This window comes from Temnothorax americanus, unplaced genomic scaffold, assembly GCF_048541705.1.
Source record: "Temnothorax americanus isolate GAGA-0224 unplaced genomic scaffold, ASM4854170v1 Scaffold47, whole genome shotgun sequence".
NCBI classification, from domain to species: Eukaryota; Metazoa; Arthropoda; class Insecta; order Hymenoptera; family Formicidae; genus Temnothorax; species Temnothorax americanus.
The window spans coordinates 127002-150810 of record NW_027509624.1 but is presented as its reverse complement, the minus strand read 5'-3'; the positions used below and the strand labels follow the sequence as shown (position 1 = coordinate 150810).

At 31.5% G+C, this 23809-nt stretch overlaps 6 protein-coding genes and 1 pseudogene across 9 annotated transcripts in view; 6 read left to right on the top strand and 1 right to left on the bottom strand.

Moving 5' to 3' along the window:
* Mrpl45 (mitochondrial ribosomal protein L45) overlaps positions 1-23809 on the bottom strand; it is a 29716-nt gene that overhangs the window by 3781 nt on the left and 2126 nt on the right. Inside the window, exon 7 of one of the 2 annotated variants that reach the window (XM_077416989.1) lies at positions 10218-10359. The exons of the other annotated variant lie outside the window; for it this stretch is intronic. The gene's annotated coding sequence lies outside the window, so the exon portion shown is untranslated. Of the gene's footprint in view, positions 1-10217; positions 10360-23809 lie in introns of those variants that run through there. 2 annotated transcript variants of the gene reach the window in all.
* Positions 1008-3630, top strand: LOC143903422 (uncharacterized). The gene is made up of 7 exons (XM_077416988.1): positions 1008-1163; positions 1659-1753; positions 1857-2036; positions 2196-2413; positions 2747-2967; positions 3086-3339; positions 3412-3630. Exons 1-7 carry the CDS (start codon positions 1008-1010, stop codon positions 3623-3625), a joined length of 1338 nt encoding a protein of 445 aa, XP_077273114.1. The 3' UTR covers positions 3626-3630.
* On the top strand, positions 5073-8462 carry LOC143903421 (uncharacterized). The gene is made up of 7 exons (XM_077416987.1): positions 5073-5237; positions 5559-5653; positions 5766-5945; positions 6103-6320; positions 6651-6871; positions 6991-7247; positions 7321-8462. Exons 1-7 carry the CDS (start codon positions 5082-5084, stop codon positions 7532-7534), a joined length of 1341 nt encoding a protein of 446 aa, XP_077273113.1. The 5' UTR covers positions 5073-5081; the 3' UTR covers positions 7535-8462.
* LOC143903452 (uncharacterized) lies at positions 8517-10384 on the top strand (annotated as a pseudogene). Its single transcript, XR_013258718.1, has 4 exons — positions 8517-9118; positions 9612-9707; positions 9813-9992; positions 10153-10384. The product of XR_013258718.1 is annotated as an uncharacterized LOC143903452 (transcript).
* LOC143903418 (glutamate receptor ionotropic, kainate glr-3-like) lies at positions 10366-16392 on the top strand. The gene is made up of 7 exons (XM_077416983.1): positions 10366-13633; positions 13820-13914; positions 14045-14218; positions 14394-14623; positions 14813-15030; positions 15275-15513; positions 15596-16392. Exons 1-7 carry the CDS (start codon positions 13244-13246, stop codon positions 15828-15830), a joined length of 1581 nt encoding a protein of 526 aa, XP_077273109.1. The 5' UTR covers positions 10366-13243; the 3' UTR covers positions 15831-16392.
* Positions 17000-19576, top strand: LOC143903419 (glutamate receptor ionotropic, kainate glr-3-like). 2 transcript variants are annotated; one of them, XM_077416984.1, is made up of 7 exons: positions 17000-17357; positions 17544-17638; positions 17769-17942; positions 18118-18347; positions 18539-18756; positions 18999-19237; positions 19335-19576. In XM_077416984.1, the coding sequence occupies exons 1-7, from the start codon at positions 17139-17141 to the stop codon at positions 19567-19569; spliced, it is 1410 nt and encodes a 469-aa protein (XP_077273110.1). In that variant the 5' UTR covers positions 17000-17138; the 3' UTR covers positions 19570-19576. The 2 variants fall into 2 exon arrangements, with proteins under 2 accessions (XP_077273110.1, XP_077273111.1); XM_077416985.1 differs by having other exon boundaries at positions 17229-17367.
* On the top strand, positions 20507-23590 carry LOC143903420 (glutamate receptor 1-like). Its single transcript, XM_077416986.1, has 7 exons — positions 20507-20662; positions 21170-21264; positions 21351-21527; positions 21668-21894; positions 22145-22359; positions 22597-22850; positions 23199-23590. Exons 1-7 carry the CDS (start codon positions 20507-20509, stop codon positions 23416-23418), a joined length of 1344 nt encoding a protein of 447 aa, XP_077273112.1. The 3' UTR covers positions 23419-23590.

Below are 23809 nucleotides of genomic sequence, written 5' to 3'. Positions count from 1 at the left end.
TCGAAAAATTGCTGATGTGATTATAATCCTCATCAAACTTTATAACAAGACAACATTTTATGTTTCTGAAAGTACTCGATCAAAAAACAATTGTAAAAGATTACAGTATATTAAACAATTGTAATACCTAATACGAGAGAGAGACATTTACAAGAGTTTTTCCATTCACCAGAAGGCTTTATTTTATATTGGATATCAATTTGTTCCATCTAATGTTTTATTTAAGTAACAATACGTGCTAGCTAAATTATCTTTTGATTTACAATCTGTAACAAATGATAAAAATGCCCATGACGTGTAGGTATTTACTCTGATTACATGTTTCATCATAGTGAAATCACGTGTATATTCATGACCTTAATCACTTTAATCTTTGCATTAGCTTCAGTCTTCGCAATTAGCGGTATGTGATAACAACGCATCATTAAGGCACGCAATGCCAGCAATTTGATCGAAAAAAAGCACATGTTTGTCTTATACATCATGATAGTGACTAAAATTGATTGGCCATTAATAAATGATGTAAGCAAAATATACTGCAGGACATCTCGATCTACGTTAAAATCATTACAATGCAAGTGCATCGAATACATTGTACATTTCTACTGTTTACATAATCCCGCAACTTATAAGATATGTATCTACTCTCTCCGTCAAATAGGAAGTTCTAAACAAAAGATGAATAATTGATGGATACTGCACTAATGCAATATTAATACATATACATTTTCTTTCTTTTTTTCTCAGCTATAAAGGAAGTTATTTCGAGTAAAATTGTCTCCTCCATAAGGAAGACAATTTAACTGCAATTGTCTCATATTTACACCGTGGACAATGCGATCAAGGATAGGGTATAATAACAATTTCCGTAATTATACTGTTTAAGAAAATAATATATATCATAATATATATCATTGCTAATCGGCAAAACACGTTCCAAATGTCTTTGTGAGACGAGTGTTATTCGTTATTCCCGATTACGTCGAGCTTTGTCGTGGTCCGAAACAATGAACGGCGTGATTTGGAGTAAAATGCAGAAGACTTTTGTACCAATTTCCAGCGTGCCAATATTTGCCATGCTGCAACAAGAACGTCTTAAACAAAGTCGAGCACTGGAAACCCACAATTTCCAATTGCGCAACTTGACTCTAACATCCTTCCAGGTACGCTTCCATATATGAAACTCAACTGAGTTTTTGTGTGGATATCCTATTATATTTATACATATTTCCACACTTCTCTCATTAAAATTAATATTCAATAATTAATAATAATAGTACGATAATTCCTATAAAAATTTTCAAGTTATGAAAAATGTTATACGAAACTATTCATTGAGTAATTAAAATTTATGACAAATTTATCTGTAGCTTCAATTTCTTCAATTTATTAAAATAGAAATTTCTAAGAAAGTATAATTAGATAATTAATAGTATCACGTGGACCAAGTATAATGATGATAGAAATATCGTATTTTTAAATAATAACTGATAATGCAAGAAAGAATAATTTTTCTTATTCTATATATTTCGGGAAACGCGATATTAAATTACTTATTATTCTTTCAACGTTATACAATTTATTTAAAAAAAATTACAAACTAAGAAATATATAAACTGACTGCGAAGACTGGATGACAATTACTTCATGTATTTTAGGATCCGAATTTCCTCGAATTTCACGATAACGATACGAAAGTTACAGGACTTTGCGGCGAATTGTGGACTCTTCTTTCGGAAAAATTGAATTTTACGTAAGATTAAACTGTAATCCAAACCGCAATATTATATTAGAAAATTTTTGGCAAAGCTAACGATAAATTACATGTACAATCAAAGAATACTTCATATTCTTAGATTACAGCTAATAAGATCAAATGAAACTGGCTTGGGTGCATCATCGAAAAACCAGACCATTTTTGAGCAAGGGTTATTAAGTATAATTTCGCGCAATGAAACTATTGCGATTCCAAAAGTCGAAACTTACAGCGTTCGAAGTATAGCTGCTGATTTTACAATGCCTTTATGGATGAACAGGTACGCTTTAAGTGCTTCACACGATGATATTTTTTAAGTCTTCTAAAATTCTAAATAAAGACGAAACAATGCAACTTAAAAAAAAAAGACATATAACAACGTATAAAATGTATTCTTATAAACAATTGTTATAACAACCTTATAATAATAATGTTACAGCCACCGATTATATATTCAGCATGAGATAATACACGACAGCACATGGATGGCAAAAGTGTTCTCCTGGGAAATATGGTGCTTTATATTGGTTATGTGTCTATTATTGAGCGTATGCAGTTTTTGGTCACAAACTACTCTCGCACGGATCGGAAATAATTGCAGACGCTCGACCATTAGCGATCACATCTTTTACACCTTTGGAATGGTCTGCAATCAAAGTATGTATGAAGTATTAATATGAATATGTTTCATCCTGTTTTTCTATTTTTTAACTGTAGCTAAATTAAAAAGCAATGCAGATATCATATCATATCACGTTTATGAACATAATGTGACATTTTTTTGTCAAAATGTTTACCTTGGTATAGAGTTTAAGTTACATTTTTTATTTTATAAATACGTTATAATTATTATGCGAGAATGTTAACTTTATTTTGAAATAATACAAAAATGACTATAATAAGAATATCTTTATCGGAATAAAATAATATTTAATCATTAAATGGTTTATAATAACAAAAAATTATTAACTTGAGTAATAACTGTAACAGGCTATATTCCCGATGTTCTTGTTGGAAGATCAAGAATATTTGAAGTATCGCTGGGCCTATTTTGTTCTATATTGTCGATGGCTTTTGGAGCTTTGTTATTCCTTTATATAGCAAAAAGGATTAACGTTATACCGCCATTCAATAATCTAGAATCTCTGCTGACCGATACCTCATATGACGTTGTTATTTTGAAAGGTTCTATTGGAGATATCGCGTTTAAGGTAATAATAAAATACGTTTGATATAATTTATTTATTAGATTTATTTATGTGTAATTTGTTAATCTTTAAATTACATCGAGTATATGTTCAGATATTGTGGCTATTAAAAAATGTATAGGTAAGCCCTAACAAACCTTATGCACTGGTAAGAACTGCAAAACGCGTCGTCGTTGCATCAACAGTCGAGGAAATGTTTAAATTGGCATGTATAAAAGGTAAAAAGAAGTATACCGCACTCCAAGGTGAAGACGAGTATAAAGCAAAAGGTCAAACTGGATGTGAGGTGATTCCAGTTGGACAATCTTACTTCAAAATGTGGGTAGCTTCCGGCATTGCGAGAAATTTTAAGTACAAAAGGACCATCGACCTCGGGTAAAAACCGATTATAATACCGTCGTGTAAATGCTAACGTGCTATGTAAACAAGTAATTTTTATGTATACAGGATACTCAGATTAAAGGAAGTTGGATTGTGGAATGCGTTAGTAAATCGTTGGTTAACGGAGAAAAGTCAACGTCATAATAATGCCAACGTAGAAGCGATTGGGATAGATCAAGTTTCTTTAGTAATTTTAATGATGTGCTGTGGAATGATAACAGCTTTTATTATTTTCATGATTGAAAAAATTGTATATACTTATCAACGCAGGCTATCGTAACTTTTCACTAATGCTATCATTAATATTTTAATTATGTAATTTTACTTTACTTGCTCCAAAGATTTATCTGCCAGCAGTTATTTAACTTACGTTTGAAAACTCTATTACATTTATACCATACATGAATGTGTAAACTACAATTATTGCTGTAATAATTAAAAAACTTTGATAAATTATAAAATTATTAATCAAACATGATTATGTATGAGTATCATCAGAATTTCATTTCTCTCATATATTTTTATTTGTCATTACGTTATTTGATATTCTATATGAATATACAGATCGAACTTACTTTTAGTTTTAAGTGGATACTATGATACTATTAAAATAAAAAGATTATAAACTACATAAATTGGAGATTAATATAATAAAATAGACACAACATGTCGAAAAATTACTGATGTAATTATAATGCTCAAACTTTATAACAAGACAACATTTTATGTTTCTGAAAGTACTCGATCAAAAAACAATTGTAAAAGATTACAGTATATTAAACAATTGTAATATCTAATAGAGAGAGAAAGAGAGAGAGAAAGGGAGAGAGAGATAGAAAGAGAGAGAGAGAGAGAGAGAGAGAGAGAGAGAGAGAGATTTACAAGAGTTTTTCGATTCATCGGAAGGCCTTATTTTATATTGCAATAATGGATCAATTTATTCTATGTAATGTTTTATTTAAGTAACAATACGTGCTAGCTAAATTATCTTTTTATTTACAATCTGTAATAAATGATAAAAATGCCCATGATGTGTATTTATTGATTACATAATGTTTCACTCATATAGTGAAATCACGTGATGATCTTGATCGCTTCGGTGTTCGTATTAACTGTGAGATAACAAATTGACGCGCCATTGGCACCGAGCAATTGATCAGACAAAAGGCAAATGTTTATCCTGCATATTATAATAATAACTAAAATTGATCAGCCATGAATAAACGTAACGTAAATAAAGTATATTTGTATCATATCTCAATCTACGTTAAAATCCTTACAAAGCAGGTGCATCAAATACATTGTATATTTGTACTGTACATACATGATCCGGCAACACCTAGCTGCACATGGTATGTATAATATTTTATACCCTTTTCGTTAAATGAGAAGTTCTAATAAAAAACATGAATAGTTTTAGATGGACACTGCATTAATGCAACATTAATACACATAAACATTTTCTTTCTCTTTTTCTTCGCTATAAAAATAAATGCTGCAAGTTAAATTATCTTCATCAGCATAAAAAAGACAATTTAATTGCAATTTAACTGCAACTGTTTCACCGTGAACAAAATGCGATCAAGAATATGCATGATAATAATAATATCCGTAATTATATTACGAAAATAACAATCCATATATCATTATCGTTGTAAATCGGCAAAGCACATTGCAAATTGTCTTTGTGAGCCGATGAGCGTTATATCCGATTAAGTCGAGCTTTGTCCGGAACAATGAACGGCGTGATTTGGAGTAAAACGCAGAAAACTTTCGTGCCAATCTCCAGCGTGCCGATATTTGCCATGCTGCAACAAGAACGTCTTAAACAAAGTCGAGCACTGGAAATCCACAATTTCCAATTGCGCAACTTGACTCTAACATCCTTCCAGGTACGCTTCCATGAAGCTCAAATGAGTTATTGGATATTCTATTATATTTATACATATTTCCACACTTCTCTCTCAGCAAAATTAATATTCAATAAATTAATAGTATCAAGTGGACCAAGTAATAATGGTAGAAATATCGTATTTTTTAGTGATAACTGTGATAATGCAAAAAAAAAAAATCTTTCTTATTCTATATATTTCGGGAAACGATTTTAAATTATTTAATATTCTTTCAACGTCATACAATTTATTAAAGAATTACAAACTAAGAAATATAAACTGACTGCGAAGACTGAATGACAATTTCTTCATGTATTTTAGGATCCGCATTTCCTCGAATTTTACGATAACGATACAAAAGTTACAGGACTTTGCGGTGAATTGTGGACTCTTCTTTCTGAAAAATTGAATTTTACGTAAGATTAAATTGTAATCCAAACCACTTTTATTATATTAAAGGATCGTTGGCAAAGCTAGCTAACGATAAATTACATGTACAATCAAAGGATATCTCTTTCATATTCTTAGATTACAGCCAATAAGATCAAATGAAACTGGCCTGGGCGCATCATCAAAAAACCAGACCATTTTTGAGCAAGGGTTATTAGGTATAATTTCGCGCAATGAAACTATAGCGATTCCAAAAGTCGAAACTTACAGTGTTCGAAGTATAGCTGCTGATTTTACAATGCCTTTATGGATGAACAGGTACGCTTTAAGTGACACGATGATATTTTTTAAGTCTTCTAAGATGCTAAATAAAGACGAAACAATGCAACTTTAAAAAGAAGACATATAACAACGTACAAAATTTATTCTTATAAACTTCAGGTTGTTATAACATTCTTATAATAATATGTTACAGCCACCGATTATATATTCGAAATGAGATCTCACACGACAACACATGGATGGCAAAAGTGTTCTCCTGGGAAATATGGTGCTTTATATTAGTTATGTGTCTATTATTGAGCGTATGCAGTTTTTGTTCGCAAACTATTCTCGCACGGATCGGAAATAATGGCAGACGCTCGACCATTAGCGATCATATCTTTTACACCTTTGGAATGGTCTGCAATCAAAGTATGAATGATTAATATAAATATATCTCAATATCCTGTTTCTATTTTTTAACTGTAGCTAAATTAAGAGACAATAATGCAGATCGATATCATATCATGTCACATTTATGAACATCGTGTGACATCTTTTACCAAAATAGAGTTTACGTGATTTGAGAGTTAGATTTTTCATTTTATGAATGCGCCATAATTATTACGAACAAAAGTTAACTTAATGCTTAAATAATACAAAAATGACGTGCTATAATTGCGAAATTCTTACCGAAATAAAATAATTTTTAATCGTGTAATAATAAAAAATTATTAATTTGAGTAATAATAATTGTAACAGGCAATATTCCCCACGTTCTTGTCAGAAGATCAAGAATATTGGAAGTATCGCTGGGTTTCTTTTGTTCTATATTGTCGATGGCATTTGGAGCTTTGTTATTCATTTATATAGCAAAAAGGATTAACGTTATGCCGCCATTCAATAATCTAGAGTCTATGCTGACCGATACTTCATATGACGTTGTTATTTTGAAAGGTTCTATTGGAGATATCACGTTTAAGGTATTAATAAAATACGTTTGATATAATTTATTTTGCGTTTATTAGATTTATTTATAATTTATTAATCTTCAAATTACATCGAGTGTATGTATAGATATTGGTTATTAAAAAATTTATAGACAAACCCTAACAAACCTTTTACACTGGTAAGAAGGGCAAAACGCGCTGTCGTTGCATCAACAGTCGAGGAAATGTTTAAATTGGCATGTATAAAAGGTAAAAGGAAGTATACCATATTCCAAGGTGAAGACGAATATAAAGCAAGAGGAAAAATTGGATGTAAGGTGATTCCAGTTGGAGAATCTTACTTCAAACTGATGTGGGTAGCTTCCGGCATTGCGAGGAATTTTAAGTACAAAAGGACCATCGACCTCGGGTAAAAAGCGATTATAATACCGTCGTGTATAATGCTAACGTGCTAAGTAGACAAGTAATTTTTATGTATACAGGATACTCAGATTAAAGGAAGTTGGATTGTGGGGTCCGTTAGTAGATCGTTGGTTAATGGAGAATAGTCAACGTCATAATAATGCCAACGTAGAAGCGATTGGGTTAGAGCAAGTTTCTTTAGTAATTTTAATGATGAGCTGTGGAATGATAACAGCTTTTATTATTTTGATAATTGAAAAAATTGTATATGCTTATCGACGCAGACTATCGTAACTTTTCACTAATATATATATGCTATCACAAATATTTTATTTAATTTTACTTTATTTGCTCAAAAAACTTATCTACCAGCAGTTACTTAATTCACGTCTAAAAATTCTGTTACATTTATGTTAATTAAAAAATTGTAGTAAATAATAAAATCATTAATGAAACATGATTATGTAGATAAACGGGGGGTAACCCCGGACATTATTGAAATTCAAATATCTCGCGTATCTATGACCATTGTTTAAACATTCTAATATGCCCTTCTGCGTATCTCGACATATGCAGAATGTTTAAACAATGACCATAGATACGCGGGATACTTGGATTTCAATAATGTTCTCTTATATGCTTTCATTTATCTTAATTACGTCATTTAATATTCTAAGAATATACATAAATTATTGTTAGTTTTAAGTGGATAATATTATAATAAAAACATTATAATTATATATAAATTGTAGACTAATAGTAGAACATACAAAACTTGTCGAAAAATTGTCGATGTGATTGTAATGCTCATCAAACTAAAACAAGACGGGCATTTTATGTTTCTGGGAAGTATTCGATCCAAAAGCGACTGTAAAAGATTACAATATATTGAACAATTATCTTAATACAATTTACGGAAGTCTTTTCATTCTCTGGAAAGCTTGTTTTTATATAGCAATAATGAATCAGTTTGTTCCATCTGTTTTCTTTAAATAACAATACGTGCTAGCTAAATAATCTTTTTATTTACAATCTGTAAATAAAACAGATATTAAAAATACCCATAACGTTGTGTTTACTGATTACATGTTTTGCTCATAGTAAAATCTCTTGTTCTGATGAGCTTGATCGCTTCGGTTTCATATTAGCTATGAGATAACATGCAATAGCAATTTGATCAGACAAAAGGCACATGTTTATTCTGCATATCATGATAGTGACTAAAATTGATAAGCCATAAATAAATGACGTAAGCAAAATGCACTGCATCATATCTCAATCTAAACGTGAAAATCATTACAAAGCATGTACATCGAATACATTGTACATTTCTACTGTATACATAATCCTACAACACCCATAAGATATGTATTTACTCTCTTCGTTAAATGGGAAGTCCTAATAAAAAAATAAATAATTGATGGCTACTGCAATAATGCAACATTAATACATAAACATTTCCTTTCTCTTGTTCTCAGCTGTAAAGAGAATTGCTGCGAGCTAAATTATCTTCTGCATAAAAAAAAACAATGTAACTGCAATTATCTCATGTTTCACCCGCAACAATGCGATCAAAGATATGATAATCATAATTTCCGTAATCATACTACGCAAAAAATAATAATAATGTATATATCATTATCGTTGTAGATCGGCAAAGCACGTTGCAAATTGTCTTCGTTAGACAAGCGTTATTTTCAATTACGTCGAGCTTTGTCATAGTCCAAAACGATGATTTGGAGTAAAACGCAGAAAACTTTCGTGCCAATTTCCAGCGTGCCGATATTTGCCATGCTGCAACAAGAACGTCTTAAACAAAGTCGAGTACTGGAAACCCACAATTTCCAACTGCGCAACTTGACTCTAACATCTTTCCAGGTATATTTCCATAAAGCTCATCAAATGGCTGAATTTTTGAATATATCCTACGACTTCTCTACACTTCTCTCATTAAAATTAATATTCAATAATTAATAATAATACAATAATTCTTATTTACAAACCTTTATATTACAAAAAAAATTATATATGTATATATATGCGAAGCTATCCACGAGTATTTAAACTTTGTCTGTAGCTTCAATTTATTGTAACAGAGATTTTTAAGAAAGTAAAATTAGGTATTTAATAGCATCACGTGGACCAAGTACCTAATGAGATCGAGAAATGTCGTATGTTTAACATGGCAGTTATGATAATGCAAGAAATAAAATTTTTTTTCAATATTCTTGGTAACAATATTAATTATTTATTATTCTTACAACTTTATATATATAATAACGTTATATAATTTGCTAAATAATTACAAACTAAGAAACATAAACTGACAGAGAAGATAAGACAAGACGATAATTTTCTTCATGTATTTTAGGAACTGCGTTTCCTCGAATTTTATGATAACGATATGAAAGTTACAGGATTCTGCGGTGAATTGTGGGACTCTTCTTTCTAAAAAATTAAATTTCACGTAAGATTAAACTGTAATTTAAACCGCAATTTATTGTATTAGAAGAATGTTGACGAAGCTAACGATAAATTACATGTACAATCAAAAGATACTTCATATTCTTAGATTACAGCCAATAAGATCAAATGAAACTAGCCTGGGTGCACCATCGAAAGACAAGATGATTTTTGAGCAAGGATTATTGGGTATAATTACGCGCAATGAAACTATCGCGATTTCAAAAGTCGAATTTTCCAATCTTCGACGTCTAGCTGCTGATTTTACAATGCCTTTATGGATGAACGGGTATGTATGCTTTAAGTTTTCCGCTTCACGATAATATTTTCCAAAATGCTAAATAAAAAAAAAAACAATGTAACTTTTGATTTAAAAAACATATAACAACGTATAAAATTTATTCTTAAAAATCCCAGGTTGTTATAACAATTTTAAAATAATTTTACAGCCACCGATTATATATTCGAAATGAGATGACACATGACAGCACATGGATGGCAAAAGTGTTCTCCTGGAAAATATGGTGCTTTATATTGGTTACGTGTCTATTATTGAGCGTATGCAGTTTTTGGTCGCAAACTATTCTCGCACGGATCGGAAATAATTGCAGACGCTCGACCATTAGCGATCACATCTTTTACACCTTTGGAATGGTCTGCAATCAAAGTATGAATGATTAATATATGAATATGTCTCATCCTATTTCTATTTTTTAACTGTAGCTAAAATTAAAAGGCAATGCAGATCGATATCATATCATGTCACATTTATGAACATCGTGTGACATCTTTTGCAAAATTTTTATTTTTGTATAAAGTACGTGATTTGGAAGTCAGATTTTTAATTTTATAAGTGCGCCATAATTATCACGAGAAAAAGTTAAATTAATTTTGAAATAATACAAAAATGACTTGCTATAATTGCGAAATCCTTACTAAAATAAGATCATTTTTAATCGTGCATTAATGGAAAATTATTAATTCGTGTAATAATTGTAACGGGCAATATTCCGAATGTTCTCGTTGGAAGATCAAGAATATTAGAAGTATCACCGGGCCTCTTTTGTTCTATATTGTCGATGGCATTTGGAGCTTTGTTATTCATTTATATAACAAAAACGATTAACGTTATACCGCCATTCAATAACCTAGAGTCTCTGCTGACCGATACTTCATATGACGTTGTCACTTTGGAAGGTTCTATTGCAGATATCATGTTTAAGGTATTAATATAATGCGTTTGATATAATTTATTTTGTGTTTATCAAATTCATTTATAATTTATTAATCTTCAAATTACATCAAGGCTGCGTTCCACTTAACGCTCGCAACGCCGCTCGCAAGCATCATTTCGTCCTTGTTTAACATTTGACAAACAACAAGGATGAAATAATTTCCCGAGCGTTGCGAGCGATAAGTGGAACGCACCCCAAATATATGTACAGTTATTGGCTATTTAAAAAAATCATATAGTTAAGCCCTAGCGAACCTTATGCACTGGTAAGAATTGCAAAACGCGACGTCGTTGCATCAACAGTCGAGGAAATGTTTAAATTGGCATGCATAAAAGGTAAAAAGAAGTATACCGTACTCCAAGGTGAAGACGAATATCAAGCAAGAGGTAATATTGAATGTAAAGTGATCCCAGTTGGACAGGCTTACTTCAAAATGTGGGTAACTTCTGGCATTGCGAAGAATTTTAAGTACAAAAGGACCATCGACCTCGGGCAAAGAGATATCGGGGGCGATTATAATACAGTCGCACGTATAATGCTGACATGCTATGTAAATAAGTAATTTTTATGTACAGGATAAAGGAAGTTGGATTGTGGGATGAGTTAGTAGATCGTTGGTTAACGGAAAAAAAGTGAACGTCGTTATAATGCCAAAGTAGAAGCGATTAAGATAGAGCAAGTTTCTTTAGTAATTTTAATAATGTGCTGTGGAATGATAACAGCTTTTATTATTTTGATAATTGAAAAAATTGTATATGTTTATCAGCGCAGGCTATCGTAACTTTTCACTAATATATATGTTATCACGAATATTTTACTTAATTTTACTTTATTTGCTCAAAAGATTTATCTACCAGCAGTTACTTAACTCACGTCTGAAAATTCTATTACATTTATATATATACTAGCTGGTTACCCGGGCTTCGTCCGGGCGTCGTTTTTCTTCAAACTACTTCATTTATTCAGAAAATTATTAAAAGATGAGTATTATTATTAAAAAAATGTTGTACATTAATACTTATTATTTCGACTAGAAGTAATGAAATGGATAGAAAAGGTTAGAAAAAAGGCGGAGAAAAGGGAGAGAATAAAGGGAGAAGAGTAGGAAGGGATATTTATATAAGGACAGTTAAAATGTTGAATTAATTTTGGAGTTAGTTAGGATGATCTAAGTGACATATAAGATATATGTATGTAAATGAGAAAGTTATACGTGTGTAAATTATGTTATGCATTTGTAAATTTATGTAAGGGTTGACGGAAGTCATCCTAAGCCGCAAGGCAAGGATTAAATAAAATTTATTATTATTAATATTAAGTTGGCCAATAAGTCCGTGCGGTTTTTTACTTATAAATGTTACTTATAAATAACCGCACGGACTTATTGGCCAACCTAATACTTATTATTTCTCGAAAAATTTTTAAAATTTTAAAGCCCGTTTCTAGAAAATCGGTAACGAAAAACTATACACATCATGGCACTCCCCGGGAAATTCTACTCCTGTTTCATATACTTTTAGTAAAAATTCGGTCCACTAACGAATGAGTAGTTCGCAGACGGACGGACGGACAGACAGACAGACAGACAAACAGTCGGGTTTTATATTATAGTATGATATGATATAGTAATAATCTTATTTTGTATATATACAAAACTGCAGTATTTTTGTATTAAGCAAATATTGTCGTCAATGACAGCTCTATGTGCCGAAATTTTTAATTCTTTTTCGTTTTTTATGTAAAATTGACTGTAGCATCCTCCATTTCTGTGCGTACTTTAATTCTGTAAATGTTTTTTCAATTCCATAAAGCTAATTCAAAGTTTTGTGCGTTCAAAAAAATTTCGGTAACTACTGCCACTACAGCATCCCCTTAAGAGAATATTTAAAATAAAAAAATTTATAAACCATTTGAATTGTAGACTTAATAGTAGAATAAATAAAACTTATCAAAAATTGCCAATGTGATCATTATATATTTATCAAATTTTATAACAAGACGAGCATTTTATGTTTCTGGACGTATTCGATCCAAAAGAGATTGTAAAATATTACAGTATATCGAACAATTATTTTAATACAATTTACGTCATTTACGAAAATATGAATGGTAATTATGAATAAATGGTTTTTTAATTGACAGACTTATGATAGAAACTAAGGCATGGTGATGGTTTGGATGACACCGTGCTAATTAGAATGATTAGCGAATTAGATGAATACGATTACATTGCATGATATATCCATCGACTGGCAAAATGCCAACATAACTAATCTACGTGCTATCAATTTTCGACAATAACGATATGTCTGTCTGTCCATTAGATGATATCGATCCATTAGAGAAAAAAAAAAATCGCATTTTACGATATGCGTATCTCGTTCAAAACTACAATCTAATATATATTTTTATTCATCTGTGTATCCTACATAAAATCATTGGCGTGAAATTAGTTCAACGAAAAAGAAGTTCGCAAAGGATGGCTGCGCAATTTGTTCTAACAGTCGCAATTCTTCGTCTCATGATATGGGATTGTTACGCCGTGTCCGGGGTAATTTGGCACAAGCAACAGCAGAAATTCGTGCAATTGTTCAGCATTCCGGAATTCGCCGCTTTTCAACAAGAAAATCTGGCTAAACGAACAACAAAGAAGCCTGACATGAGCGGAGAAGTGGTAAAAGCTGTGTATTACGAGGTGCGAACACGTGAGTCTGAAAAGATCAACGTACAGTTTTTCTTCCGCAAGATGTTGCAGAAACTTCTCACAGAGCTTAATGGCAAATTTTTGACAACCCTCCGTGTTGATTCAATTTATTAGACTAGCTTATAAGAATTATTCAAATCATTAAACAACGATCATGATAATTTCTTATGCTTATAGGAAAAAAATATAGTAATGTTTTACAATAATGATACGAAAGTCAGAGGTGTTTACGGCGGCCTGTGGCATGTTCTCGCGGAATATCTCAATTTTACGTATGTTACGGCAACATTTTTTACGTAATAGCGCATACATGTTTGAAAATTTACACTGTGTACTTATTCAGTTTGTGTGCAAATGGGGTTTGCTGATGATTATAAGTCAATAAAGTATTACATTCCTCAGATTTATCCCAATAAGAGTCACCGATCACAATTTCGGTCAAAGACTGGAAAACGGTACTCAGAATGGTTTAGTCGGCATGCTCGCGCGAAATGAAGCGCAGGTAATTATGAGAAGTGGATTCTATCTGTCTCGCTTCGACGTCGTGGATTATACAATGCCTCTTTGGAGAAGCAGGTAAGTTGATATAGACTTAATAATAAATTACGATCGAGAAACTGCTCATCCCCGTGACTCATTTCAAAATTATTAGTCGAGAGTAGTTCCCTTCCTGCTGTTGGCAAAATCAGAAACAGGCCGGGAATCCTTTTACTTGCAATATATAATAATTCTTAATAAATTGATGTTTTAGGTTTCACATTTATGTTCGACCGGAATGGCAGTTCAATAACACATGGGTATTTACGTTATTTACGTGGCAAATGTGGTTTTATATACTGTTTCTGTTCATCATCTTAAGTTGCGTCGGTTATTTTCTGCAAAAAGTACCGACGGACAAGCCCAAACGCAAAAGGAAAGGCTCCATGGATTTCAGTCTAGGCGATCATTTTTTCTATTCGCTCGCCATAATGAGCACGCAAGGTGCATACTTAATACAATCGAAGAAGAAATTAAGTAAAAGCGCGTTTATGAATAATTAACAAAAAATTGTCAGCTTATTTTCAGTGAAATAAAATAAAAGAAAATTTTTGTTTTTATAGATTAAAACGTTAATTAAGCATTCCACAATTAAAGCTACTATAAGATAAAATAATCTGCGATTTTTTATAGGCTACGTACCCGACGCTTTTTACAACAAGTTCAAGATCTTGTCGCTGTCGAAAAGTATATTCGCATGGCTGATATTGTTAGCCTTTAATTCACAACTCATATATCGCATGACAAATAGAGAAATGACGCTGCCATTTAAGGATGTAGAATCTGTCATTAACAATACAAAATACATCTTATTGGCGTGGCGTAACAGCATTTTCTACAGTTCTTTTGTTGTAAGCGTCAAAGATTACTTATATCACAGTAGTATTTCAGCGATTTATATTTCGCACTAAAAACATGGTAAAGTTTCCTTCCGTAATTTAGAACAGCACTTTTATCTTCAAAGCAAAGCAAAGAAAAGATAACATTGAGAATTCGATTGTTCTTAATTATTTTGTACAACTTTGTAACTTGAAACGACACACTTTTACGAAACATAAATAATATATACAATAATTTGTGACTTTACTATTTTAGCATAAATATGGAGGCAGACACGACCCGACGGCGCGTGTGCGTTTTATAGAAATCGCGGAGGATATGCACGGTGAAATTTGCAACAAGATGACGAAATACGCGATGTTTGAGATCGAGGACCGATATATGGCAATGAGCAAAAACGGCTGCCCGCTGCAGGCCATTGGCAATTTCAATGAGACGTGGATAACGTTCGCACTCCAAAAGAACTACCCCTATAAGAAGACCATCGATACCGCGTGAGTACTGCATAAATTATCTTATTATTTGAGAAATTATTATTTTAAAGATTACACACATAATTGTCTTATTTTTTTCCAGACTCCTCAAATTCAGAGAAATCGGATTGATGGAAGGATTTAAAAACTATTGGCTTAATACCAAAGTGGAGAATAGAGATCATGGAATATTTAAAACGATCGATTTGCACCAAGTTTATCTAATTTTTCTAATACTGAGTTACGGAGTGCTGATCTCACTTGTGATACTCGTTCTGGAAAATATAACGTATTATTACAAAAAAATGAAGAATTCACGGCCATATAGACGCAGATAATAACATTTCAAAAATATTGAAAAAAAAAAAGATATGACTCTAAAATTCAAATCATATATTAACTTAAATTTTTTAAATCTATATTAAAATCTTCGGTAAACTTTCCTATGCTTTTTCATGGTTTATTTCTTCTATTCCTTTATATATGTATGTATAAAACTTATCTGATAAATTCTTTATATTTACAATGTCTAAGTATTGTAAAAACAAAAATGACGTGCTATAATTGCGAAATCCTTATCGAAATAAAATGACGTTTAATGTGTAACAATAAAAAATTATTAATTTAAGTTATAATTGACACAGGCTATATTCCCAATGTTCTTGTTGGAAGATCAAGAATATTAGAACTATCGCTAGGTTTCTTTTGTTCCGTATTATCGATGGCATTTGAAGCTTTGCTATTCATTTATATAACAAAAAGAATTGACATTATACCGCCGTTCAATAATCTGGAATCTCTAGTGACCGATACTTCATACGACATTGTCATTTTGAAAGGTTCTATTTTCAATAACACGTGTAAGATATTAATGAAAAACGTTTGATATAATTTATTTTGGGTATATTAGAGAGATTAATTTATAATTTATTAATACTCAAATTACATCAAAAACGCATGTGTAGATATTGGCTATTCAAAAAATGTATAAGTAAATCCTGACAAAGCTTATGTACTGGTAAATACGACAAAACGATTCGTCGTTACACCAACAGTCGAGGAAATGTTTGAATTGGCATGTGCAAGAGGTAAAAAGAAGTATACTCCCCCCCCCCCGTACTCCAAGGTGAAGACGAGTATAAAGTGAAAGATCAAATTGGATGTGAAGTGATCCCAGTTGGACAATCTTACTTCGATATGTGGACAGCTTCCGGTATTGTGAAGAATTTTAAGTACAAAAGAACCATAGACCTCGGCCAAAAAGCGATTGTGATACAATCGTATGTAATGCTAACGTGCTATGTAAACAAGTAATTTTTAGGTACAGAATACTCAGATTGAAAGAAGTTGGATTATGGAGTTAATACATCGTTGGTGGACGGAAAAAAAGTGAACGTCGTCATAATGCCAACGTTGACAAAATGCCAACATAACTAATCTACGTGCTATCGATCCTCAACAATAACGTAATGTCTGTCCATTACATGATACCGATCCATTAGAGAAAATAATAAATAAATAGCATTTTGCGATATGCGTATAAATATCGTTGAAAACTGCAATCTAATATATTTTTATTTGTCTGTATTCTACATAGAATCTACATTGACGTGAAATTAGTTCAGCGAAAAAGAAATTCGCAAGGGATGGCTACGCGATTTGTTCTAACGGTCGCGATTTTTTATCTCATGATATGGGATTGTTACGCCGTGTCCGGGGTAATTTGGCACAAGCAACAGCAGAAATTCGTGCAGTTGTTCAGTATCCCGGAATTCGCCGCTCTTCATCAAGAAAATCTGGCTAAACGCCGAGCAACAGAGAAGTCTGACATGAGCGGAGAAGTGGTAAAAGCTGTGTATTACGAGGTGCGAACACGTGAGTCTGAAAAGATCAACGTACAGTTTTTCTTCCGCAAGATGTTGCAGAAACTTCTCACAGAGCTTAATGGCAAATTTTTGACAACCCTCCGTGTTGATCCAATTTATTAGACTAGCTTATAAGAATTATTCAAATCATTAAACAACGATCATGATAATTTGTTATGCTTGTAGGAAAAGAATATAGTAATGTTTCTCAATAATGATACGAAAGTCAGAGGTGTTTACGGCGGCCTGTGGCATGTTCTCGCGGGATATCTCAATTTTACGTATGTTACGGCAACATTTTTTACGTAATAGCGCATACATGTTTGAAAATTTACACTGTGTACTTATTCAGTTTGTGTGCAAATGGGGTTTGCTGATGATTATAAGTCAATAAAGTATTACATTCCTCAGATTTATCCCAATAAGAGTCACCGATCGAAATTTCGGTCAAAGACTGGAAAACGGTACTCAGAATGGTTTAGTCGGCATGCTCGCGCGAAATGAAGCGCAGGTAATTTTGAGAAGTGGATTCTATCCGTCTCGCTTCGACGTCGTGGATTATACAATGCCTCTTTGGAGAAGCAGGTAAGTTGATATAAACTTAATAATAAATTACGATTGAGAAACTGCTCATCCCCGTGACTCATTTCAAAATTATTAGTCGAGAGTAGTTCCCTTCCTGCTGTTGGCAAAATCAGAAACAGGCCGGGAATCCTTTTACTTGCAATATATAATAATTCTTAATAAATTGATGTTTTAGGTTTCACATTTATGTTCGACCGGAATGGCAGTTCAATAATACATGGGTATTTACGTTATTTACGTGGCAAATGTGGTTTTATATACTGTTTCTGTTCATCATCTTAAGTTGCGTCGGTTATTTTCTGCAAAAAGTACCGACGGACAAGCCCAAACGCAAAAGGAAAGGCTCCATGGATTTCAGTCTAGGCGATCATTTTTTCTATTCGCTCGCCATAATGAGCACGCAAGGTGCATACTTAATACAATCGAAGAAGAAATTAAGTAAAAACGCGTTTATGAATAATTAACAAAAAATTGTCAGCTTATTTTCAGTGAAATAAAGTAAAAGAAAATTTTTGTTTTTATAGATTAAAACGTTAATTAAGCATTCCACAATTAAAGTTACGATAAGATAAAATAATCTGCGATTTTTTTTATAGGCTACGTACCCGACGCTTTTTACAACAAGTTCAAGATCTTGTCGCTGTCGAAGAGTATATTCGCATGGCTGATATTGTTAGCCTTTAATTCACAACTCATATATCGCATGACAAATAGAGAAATGACGCTGCCATTTAAGGATGTAGAATCTGTCATTAACAATACAAAATACATCTTATTGGCGTGGCGTAACAGCATTTTCTACAGTTCTTTTGTTGTAAGCGTCAAAGATTACTTATATCACAGTAGTATTTCAGCGATTTATATTTCGCACTAAAAACATGGTAAAGTTTCCTTCCGTAATTTAGAACAGCACTTTTATCTTCAAAGCAAAGCAAAGAAAAGATAACATTGAGAATTCGATTGTTCTTAATTATTTTGTACAACTTTGTAACTTGAAACGACACTTTTACGAAACATAAATAATATATACAATAATTTGTGACTTTACTATTTTAGCATAAATATGGAGGCAGACACGATCCGACTGCGCGTGTGCGTTTTATAGAAGCCGCGGAGGATATGCACGGTGAAATTTGCAACAAGATGACGAAATACGCGATGTTTGAGATCGAGGACCGATTTATGGCAATGAGCAAAAGCGGCTGCCCGCTGCAGGCCATTGGCAATTTCAATGAGACGTGGATAACGTTCGCACTCCAAAAGAACTACCCCTATAGGAAGACCATCGATAACGCGTGAGTACTGCATAAATTAACTTATTATTTGAGAAATTATTATTTGAGAAATTATTATTTTAAAGATTACACACATAATTGTCTTATTTTTTTCCAGACTCCTCAAATTCAGAGAAGTCGGATTGATAGATGCATGTAAAAACTATTGGCTTAATACCAGAGTAGAGAATAGAGATCATGGAATATTTAAAACGATCGATTTGCACCAAGTTTATCTAATTTTTCTAATACTGAGTTACGGAGTGCTGATATCACTTGTGATACTCGTTCTGGAACATATAATGTATTATTACGAAGAAATGAAGAATTCACGGCCATATAAACGCAGATAATAACATTTCAAAAATATTTAAAAAGAAAGATATGACTAAAAGTCAAATCTTATATTAACTTTTTAAAAATTATATTAACATCTTCGGCAAACTTTCCTATGTCTTTTCATGGTTTATTTCTTCTATTCCTTTATATATATAACTTTATACTTATATGATAAATTCTTTATATTTACGATATCTAAGTAACATCATATAAAAACAACATGCAATGTAAAACACTCAACTCCCAGTATTTGTATTGAAAATCACGACACACGTTAAATTTATTTCGATCGATCTACGCTCGCATTTAATAACGACATGTGCCGTCAAAGCATAAAGTAGTCAAAGCATGATGGCATTTCGTATTGTGCGATAACGACTAAAATTGATTTGTCACGGGTAAATTATGTAAACGCAATATAAAATCTGATATTTCTTGTGCTAGAGAGAGAGAAAGAGAGAGAGAGAGAGAGAGAGAGAGAAGGCAAACGTATTAAATAAATTCTATACTTTTACGGTGATTCTATTTTATCATTATTATTTAGTTCATTTGCTTAGATTTAAAATGTACTTTGCACGATTACTTTTTCATATATTTGTCTATATTCAGAAAATAGAAAATACATATAAAAGTAAAAGATAATAATCTAAGGACGCGCAATTTAAAGCAAGATCTTATCTAAAGTAACGTGATGACGCATCTCTTTTTTTCATCTGATCACAGAAATCAATCTAATCATGTGTGTGATAAGGGCTTTCCTTCTTCTTTTAATATTGATCGTAAATTATATGTCAACGAACATATAATAAAAATTTCGAATTGCGCCACCCAATAAAGTAACAATCTTGTAAATCTTTGTAAAGCATTAACAGCGCATCCATATTATATAAAGACGACTATTATATTTATGGCTATTATGTATGGAGTTTTGTCATTGTCCGAGACAAAAACATGAACGGTGTGATTTGGAGCAAGACACAGAAAACTTTCGTGCCAATTTCCAGCGTACCGATTTATGCCAGTATGCAACAAGAACGCCTCAGACAGAATCGAGCACTCGAGATCCACAATTTTCAATTACAGAACTTAACTTTAACATCTTTCCAGGTATGTTATTAGAAAATATCTGATGGTTATTGTCGATATTTCCTTAATTTACACAATATTGAAATTTCTGTTAAAATTGATTCTTTAATATTCGCTTAATTTAAAAAATAATAATTTATATCTAGAAACTTATATTATAAAAAATTTAAATATTGTTTATATTGTTAAATATTTAAACTCTCTTTGAAAAGAAAGAAAAAGGTATATTTTCATATATTTTTCTTTAATTTTTTGTAATATTTGAAACGGTATCTTAAGTTTTTCAATATAAAAAAAACGAGATTACAGGAATCTATGAGAAAAATAATTGGAAATTTGATAATATAATAATAAATTAATGCTAAAATTATAGTCTTTTTAATTTTAATTGAGATTTCTTAATAATCACAAATATGATGGCCATGATATCATGAAGAATACCTATTTTTACATTGAAAAAACATTAAATAAACGTTATTTACTAAATGATAAGAGTTAAATGATAATTTCGTCAATTATATATTTCAGGAGCCGCATTTCCTTCAGTTCTACGATAATAATACGAAGGTTACAGGACTCTGCGGGGAAATATGGAACCTACTTTCCGAGTCGCTAAATTTTACGTAAGACCATACTCGGCTCGAGAGAACAGATTGTTGTGTTATAAAATCAAACATTAACATAACTTGTAACCAAAAGATACCTTTAGCTTGCAGCCAGTGAAAGTAAATATAGACGGCATGGGCATGCCGGAAGAAGACTTGACTTATAAACACGGATTATTAGGTATTATTTTTCGCAACAAAACCGTCGCGATACCAAAAATAGAAACATTTAAACCGCGACTTGCGGCGGTCGATTTTTCAATACCTCTTTGGATAAACAGGTCAGTTGGTGCGATCACCAAACTTGTTAAATGTTTATTCGATAATTGATTTAATATTTATTCAAATCTCTCAAAATAGTAGTTTAATAGGAATTAAATTACATCACACAAGAACTGATAATTCTTAAATAATTTTATAGAAATCAGTTATATATTCATCGCGAAATGATATATGACAATATATGGATGGTAAAAATTTTCTCTTGGGAAATATGGTGCATTATACTGATTATGTATATACTACTGAGTCTGTGCACTTTTTTGACACAAAATATTCGCAGGAATATCTTATGGAGTAAAGATAAATGTAAAAACGTGTCTTTCAACGAACACTTATTTTATAACTTTGGAAACCTCTGCAATCAAGGTATGTCTGAATGAATCGATTAGAATATTTCATTGTTGTTCATTTTCGTTGATATTTGACCTTAAAATTAAGATGGAAATCAGTTCTTCAGTTTTTTATAGTATTTTTCTATCTCTAGAATATGTAAAAATAATATATTGCAATAATATATATATAATTAATAAATATATAAAGAGTTAATAATATCGAGTTAAAATAATCTATTATCCTATTGATAATGGGAAATAATTAATTTGAATAATTGCAACAGGCTATACTCCCAAACATCTTAAAAAATCGAGGATATTGGAAGTGTCGCTGGGCTTCTTTTGTTCTATAATATATATGTCATTTAGTGCTCTGTTATTTATTTATGTAACGAAAAGTATTTTCGTACCACCATTTGATAGTTTCGAGTCTTTGGTGGCTAATACTAAATACAGCGTTATCAGTCTAAAAGGGTCAACTGGAGATATCGGATTTAAGGTACATATACTCTATTGATAATGTACTATATTGACATTATAATTTATTAGTCCTCAGATAAACAATGTAAAAAATAAAACAACATAAAAAATAAATGTGTAAACCTAATTTAAGAGAATATAAAGATCATAATTTTTTTTTTATGTTGAGATTCCACACATTAGAATCTAAGTACGATTTTTTTTGTGCATAAAATCTAAATGCCTGAGTACATAACATTTAAATATATACTTATAGATACTTAATTTGGAACCAATTGTACAAGCAAGAACGGCAAAACGCTTGATTATAATACCAACAATTGAGGACATGCATAAAATGGCATGTTCCTCGAAGAAAAAGAAATATGCCATATTTCAAGGCGAAGATATGCATAAAGTGAATGGAGCTATTATATGTCATTTGACTAACACTGGAAAACCTTTATCGAAAATATGGGTAGCTTCCGGCATCGTGAAGAATTTTAAATACAAAAGAAGCATCGATCTTGGGTAAAAAAAATATCTATACAAAATACAGATATTCTAGATAAGCTTTGGGAATTATAGAAATTATTAGCAACAAACTAACAAACCCTCTTAAATCAATTTAATCAATATTAAAATGAAAATCGTTTAAATAAAGGAAGATTCTTATATGTTTTTATTGTTATTTTTATCGTACTTAGATTCTAATTTTTTTTTTAATTCTAAACATATTGATAATTCTAAATTATTCATATCTTTTATTCATAAAAATAGTTGAGGTATATGTATATTATTCATCAATAGAGATCTCTGCTTAGCAGCACATCTAGATTGTGATAATTTCATGTATTAACAAATAATTTTGATAAATAGGATACTTAAATTAATGGAAGTTGGACTATTGAGTTTGTTAAAAGATCGTTGGTTGGAAAAGAGAGTTAAACAGGATTATGACGATGACAAGACGCCGCAAGCAATTGAAATATATCAAGTTTCTTCAGTAATCGCAGTGATATGTTGTGGAGCGATTATTGCTCTCACTATTCTCATAATCGAGAAAATTGTATTTATTTATAAATTAAAGAAATTGTGATTATTTTTACTTATATCGCTTATATCGCGATATATATGGCTTCACTTGCAAGCAATAATTTAATTAGTACTAAAAAATTGCTAAATCATAATCAATTTCGTAATCACTAATATTATAACAGATATACAGGGTATTCAAAAAGAGTGTGAGACCCCCCTATTATCTAAACAAAAAATGCATTTTTACGGAAAATAACTCGAACAAAAGTTGTAGAAATCGTAAAGTACTGTCGTGTGTAGTGACAATACTTTACGACCCCTACAACTTTTGTTCGAGTCATTTTCCGTAAAAATGCGTTCTTTTTGAGATAATAGGAGGGTCCCACTTTTCGAATACTTCGTATAGTTGTAATTGTAATAATATTTCTTAACGATCAAAACTGAAATAACTT

What these genes read in the sequence shown, in the direction of transcription:
- LOC143903422 (XM_077416988.1), top strand. Translation starts at nt 1,008, where the DNA reads ATGAACGGCGTGATTTGGAGTAAAATGCAGAAGACTTTTGTACCAATT. An exon ending in TGACTCTAACATCCTTCCAG is followed by an intron (nt 1,164 to 1,658) that starts GTACGCTTCCAT and finishes CATGTATTTTAG; the next exon opens with GATCCGAATTTCCTCGAATT. An exon ending in AAAAGGACCATCGACCTCGG is followed by an intron (nt 3,340 to 3,411) that starts GTAAAAACCGAT and finishes TTATGTATACAG; the next exon opens with GATACTCAGATTAAAGGAAG.
- LOC143903421 (XM_077416987.1), top strand. Translation starts at nt 5,082, where the DNA reads ATGAACGGCGTGATTTGGAGTAAAACGCAGAAAACTTTCGTGCCAATC. An exon ending in TTGGAGATATCACGTTTAAG is followed by an intron (nt 6,872 to 6,990) that starts GTATTAATAAAA and finishes AAAAATTTATAG; the next exon opens with ACAAACCCTAACAAACCTTT. An exon ending in AAAAGGACCATCGACCTCGG is followed by an intron (nt 7,248 to 7,320) that starts GTAAAAAGCGAT and finishes TTATGTATACAG; the next exon opens with GATACTCAGATTAAAGGAAG.
- LOC143903418 (XM_077416983.1), top strand. Translation starts at nt 13,244, where the DNA reads ATGTCTGTCTGTCCATTAGATGATATCGATCCATTAGAGAAAAAAAAA. An exon ending in TAAAAGCTGTGTATTACGAG is followed by an intron (nt 13,634 to 13,819) that starts GTGCGAACACGT and finishes TTATGCTTATAG; the next exon opens with GAAAAAAATATAGTAATGTT. An exon ending in ATGCCTCTTTGGAGAAGCAG is followed by an intron (nt 14,219 to 14,393) that starts GTAAGTTGATAT and finishes TTGATGTTTTAG; the next exon opens with GTTTCACATTTATGTTCGAC.
- LOC143903419 (XM_077416984.1), top strand. Translation starts at nt 17,139, where the DNA reads ATGGCTACGCGATTTGTTCTAACGGTCGCGATTTTTTATCTCATGATA. An exon ending in ATGCCTCTTTGGAGAAGCAG is followed by an intron (nt 17,943 to 18,117) that starts GTAAGTTGATAT and finishes TTGATGTTTTAG; the next exon opens with GTTTCACATTTATGTTCGAC. An exon ending in TTTTCTACAGTTCTTTTGTT is followed by an intron (nt 18,757 to 18,998) that starts GTAAGCGTCAAA and finishes TTACTATTTTAG; the next exon opens with CATAAATATGGAGGCAGACA.
- LOC143903420 (XM_077416986.1), top strand. Translation starts at nt 20,507, where the DNA reads ATGAACGGTGTGATTTGGAGCAAGACACAGAAAACTTTCGTGCCAATT. An exon ending in TCCGAGTCGCTAAATTTTAC is followed by an intron (nt 21,265 to 21,350) that starts GTAAGACCATAC and finishes AGATACCTTTAG; the next exon opens with CTTGCAGCCAGTGAAAGTAA. An exon ending in ATACCTCTTTGGATAAACAG is followed by an intron (nt 21,528 to 21,667) that starts GTCAGTTGGTGC and finishes ATAATTTTATAG; the next exon opens with AAATCAGTTATATATTCATC.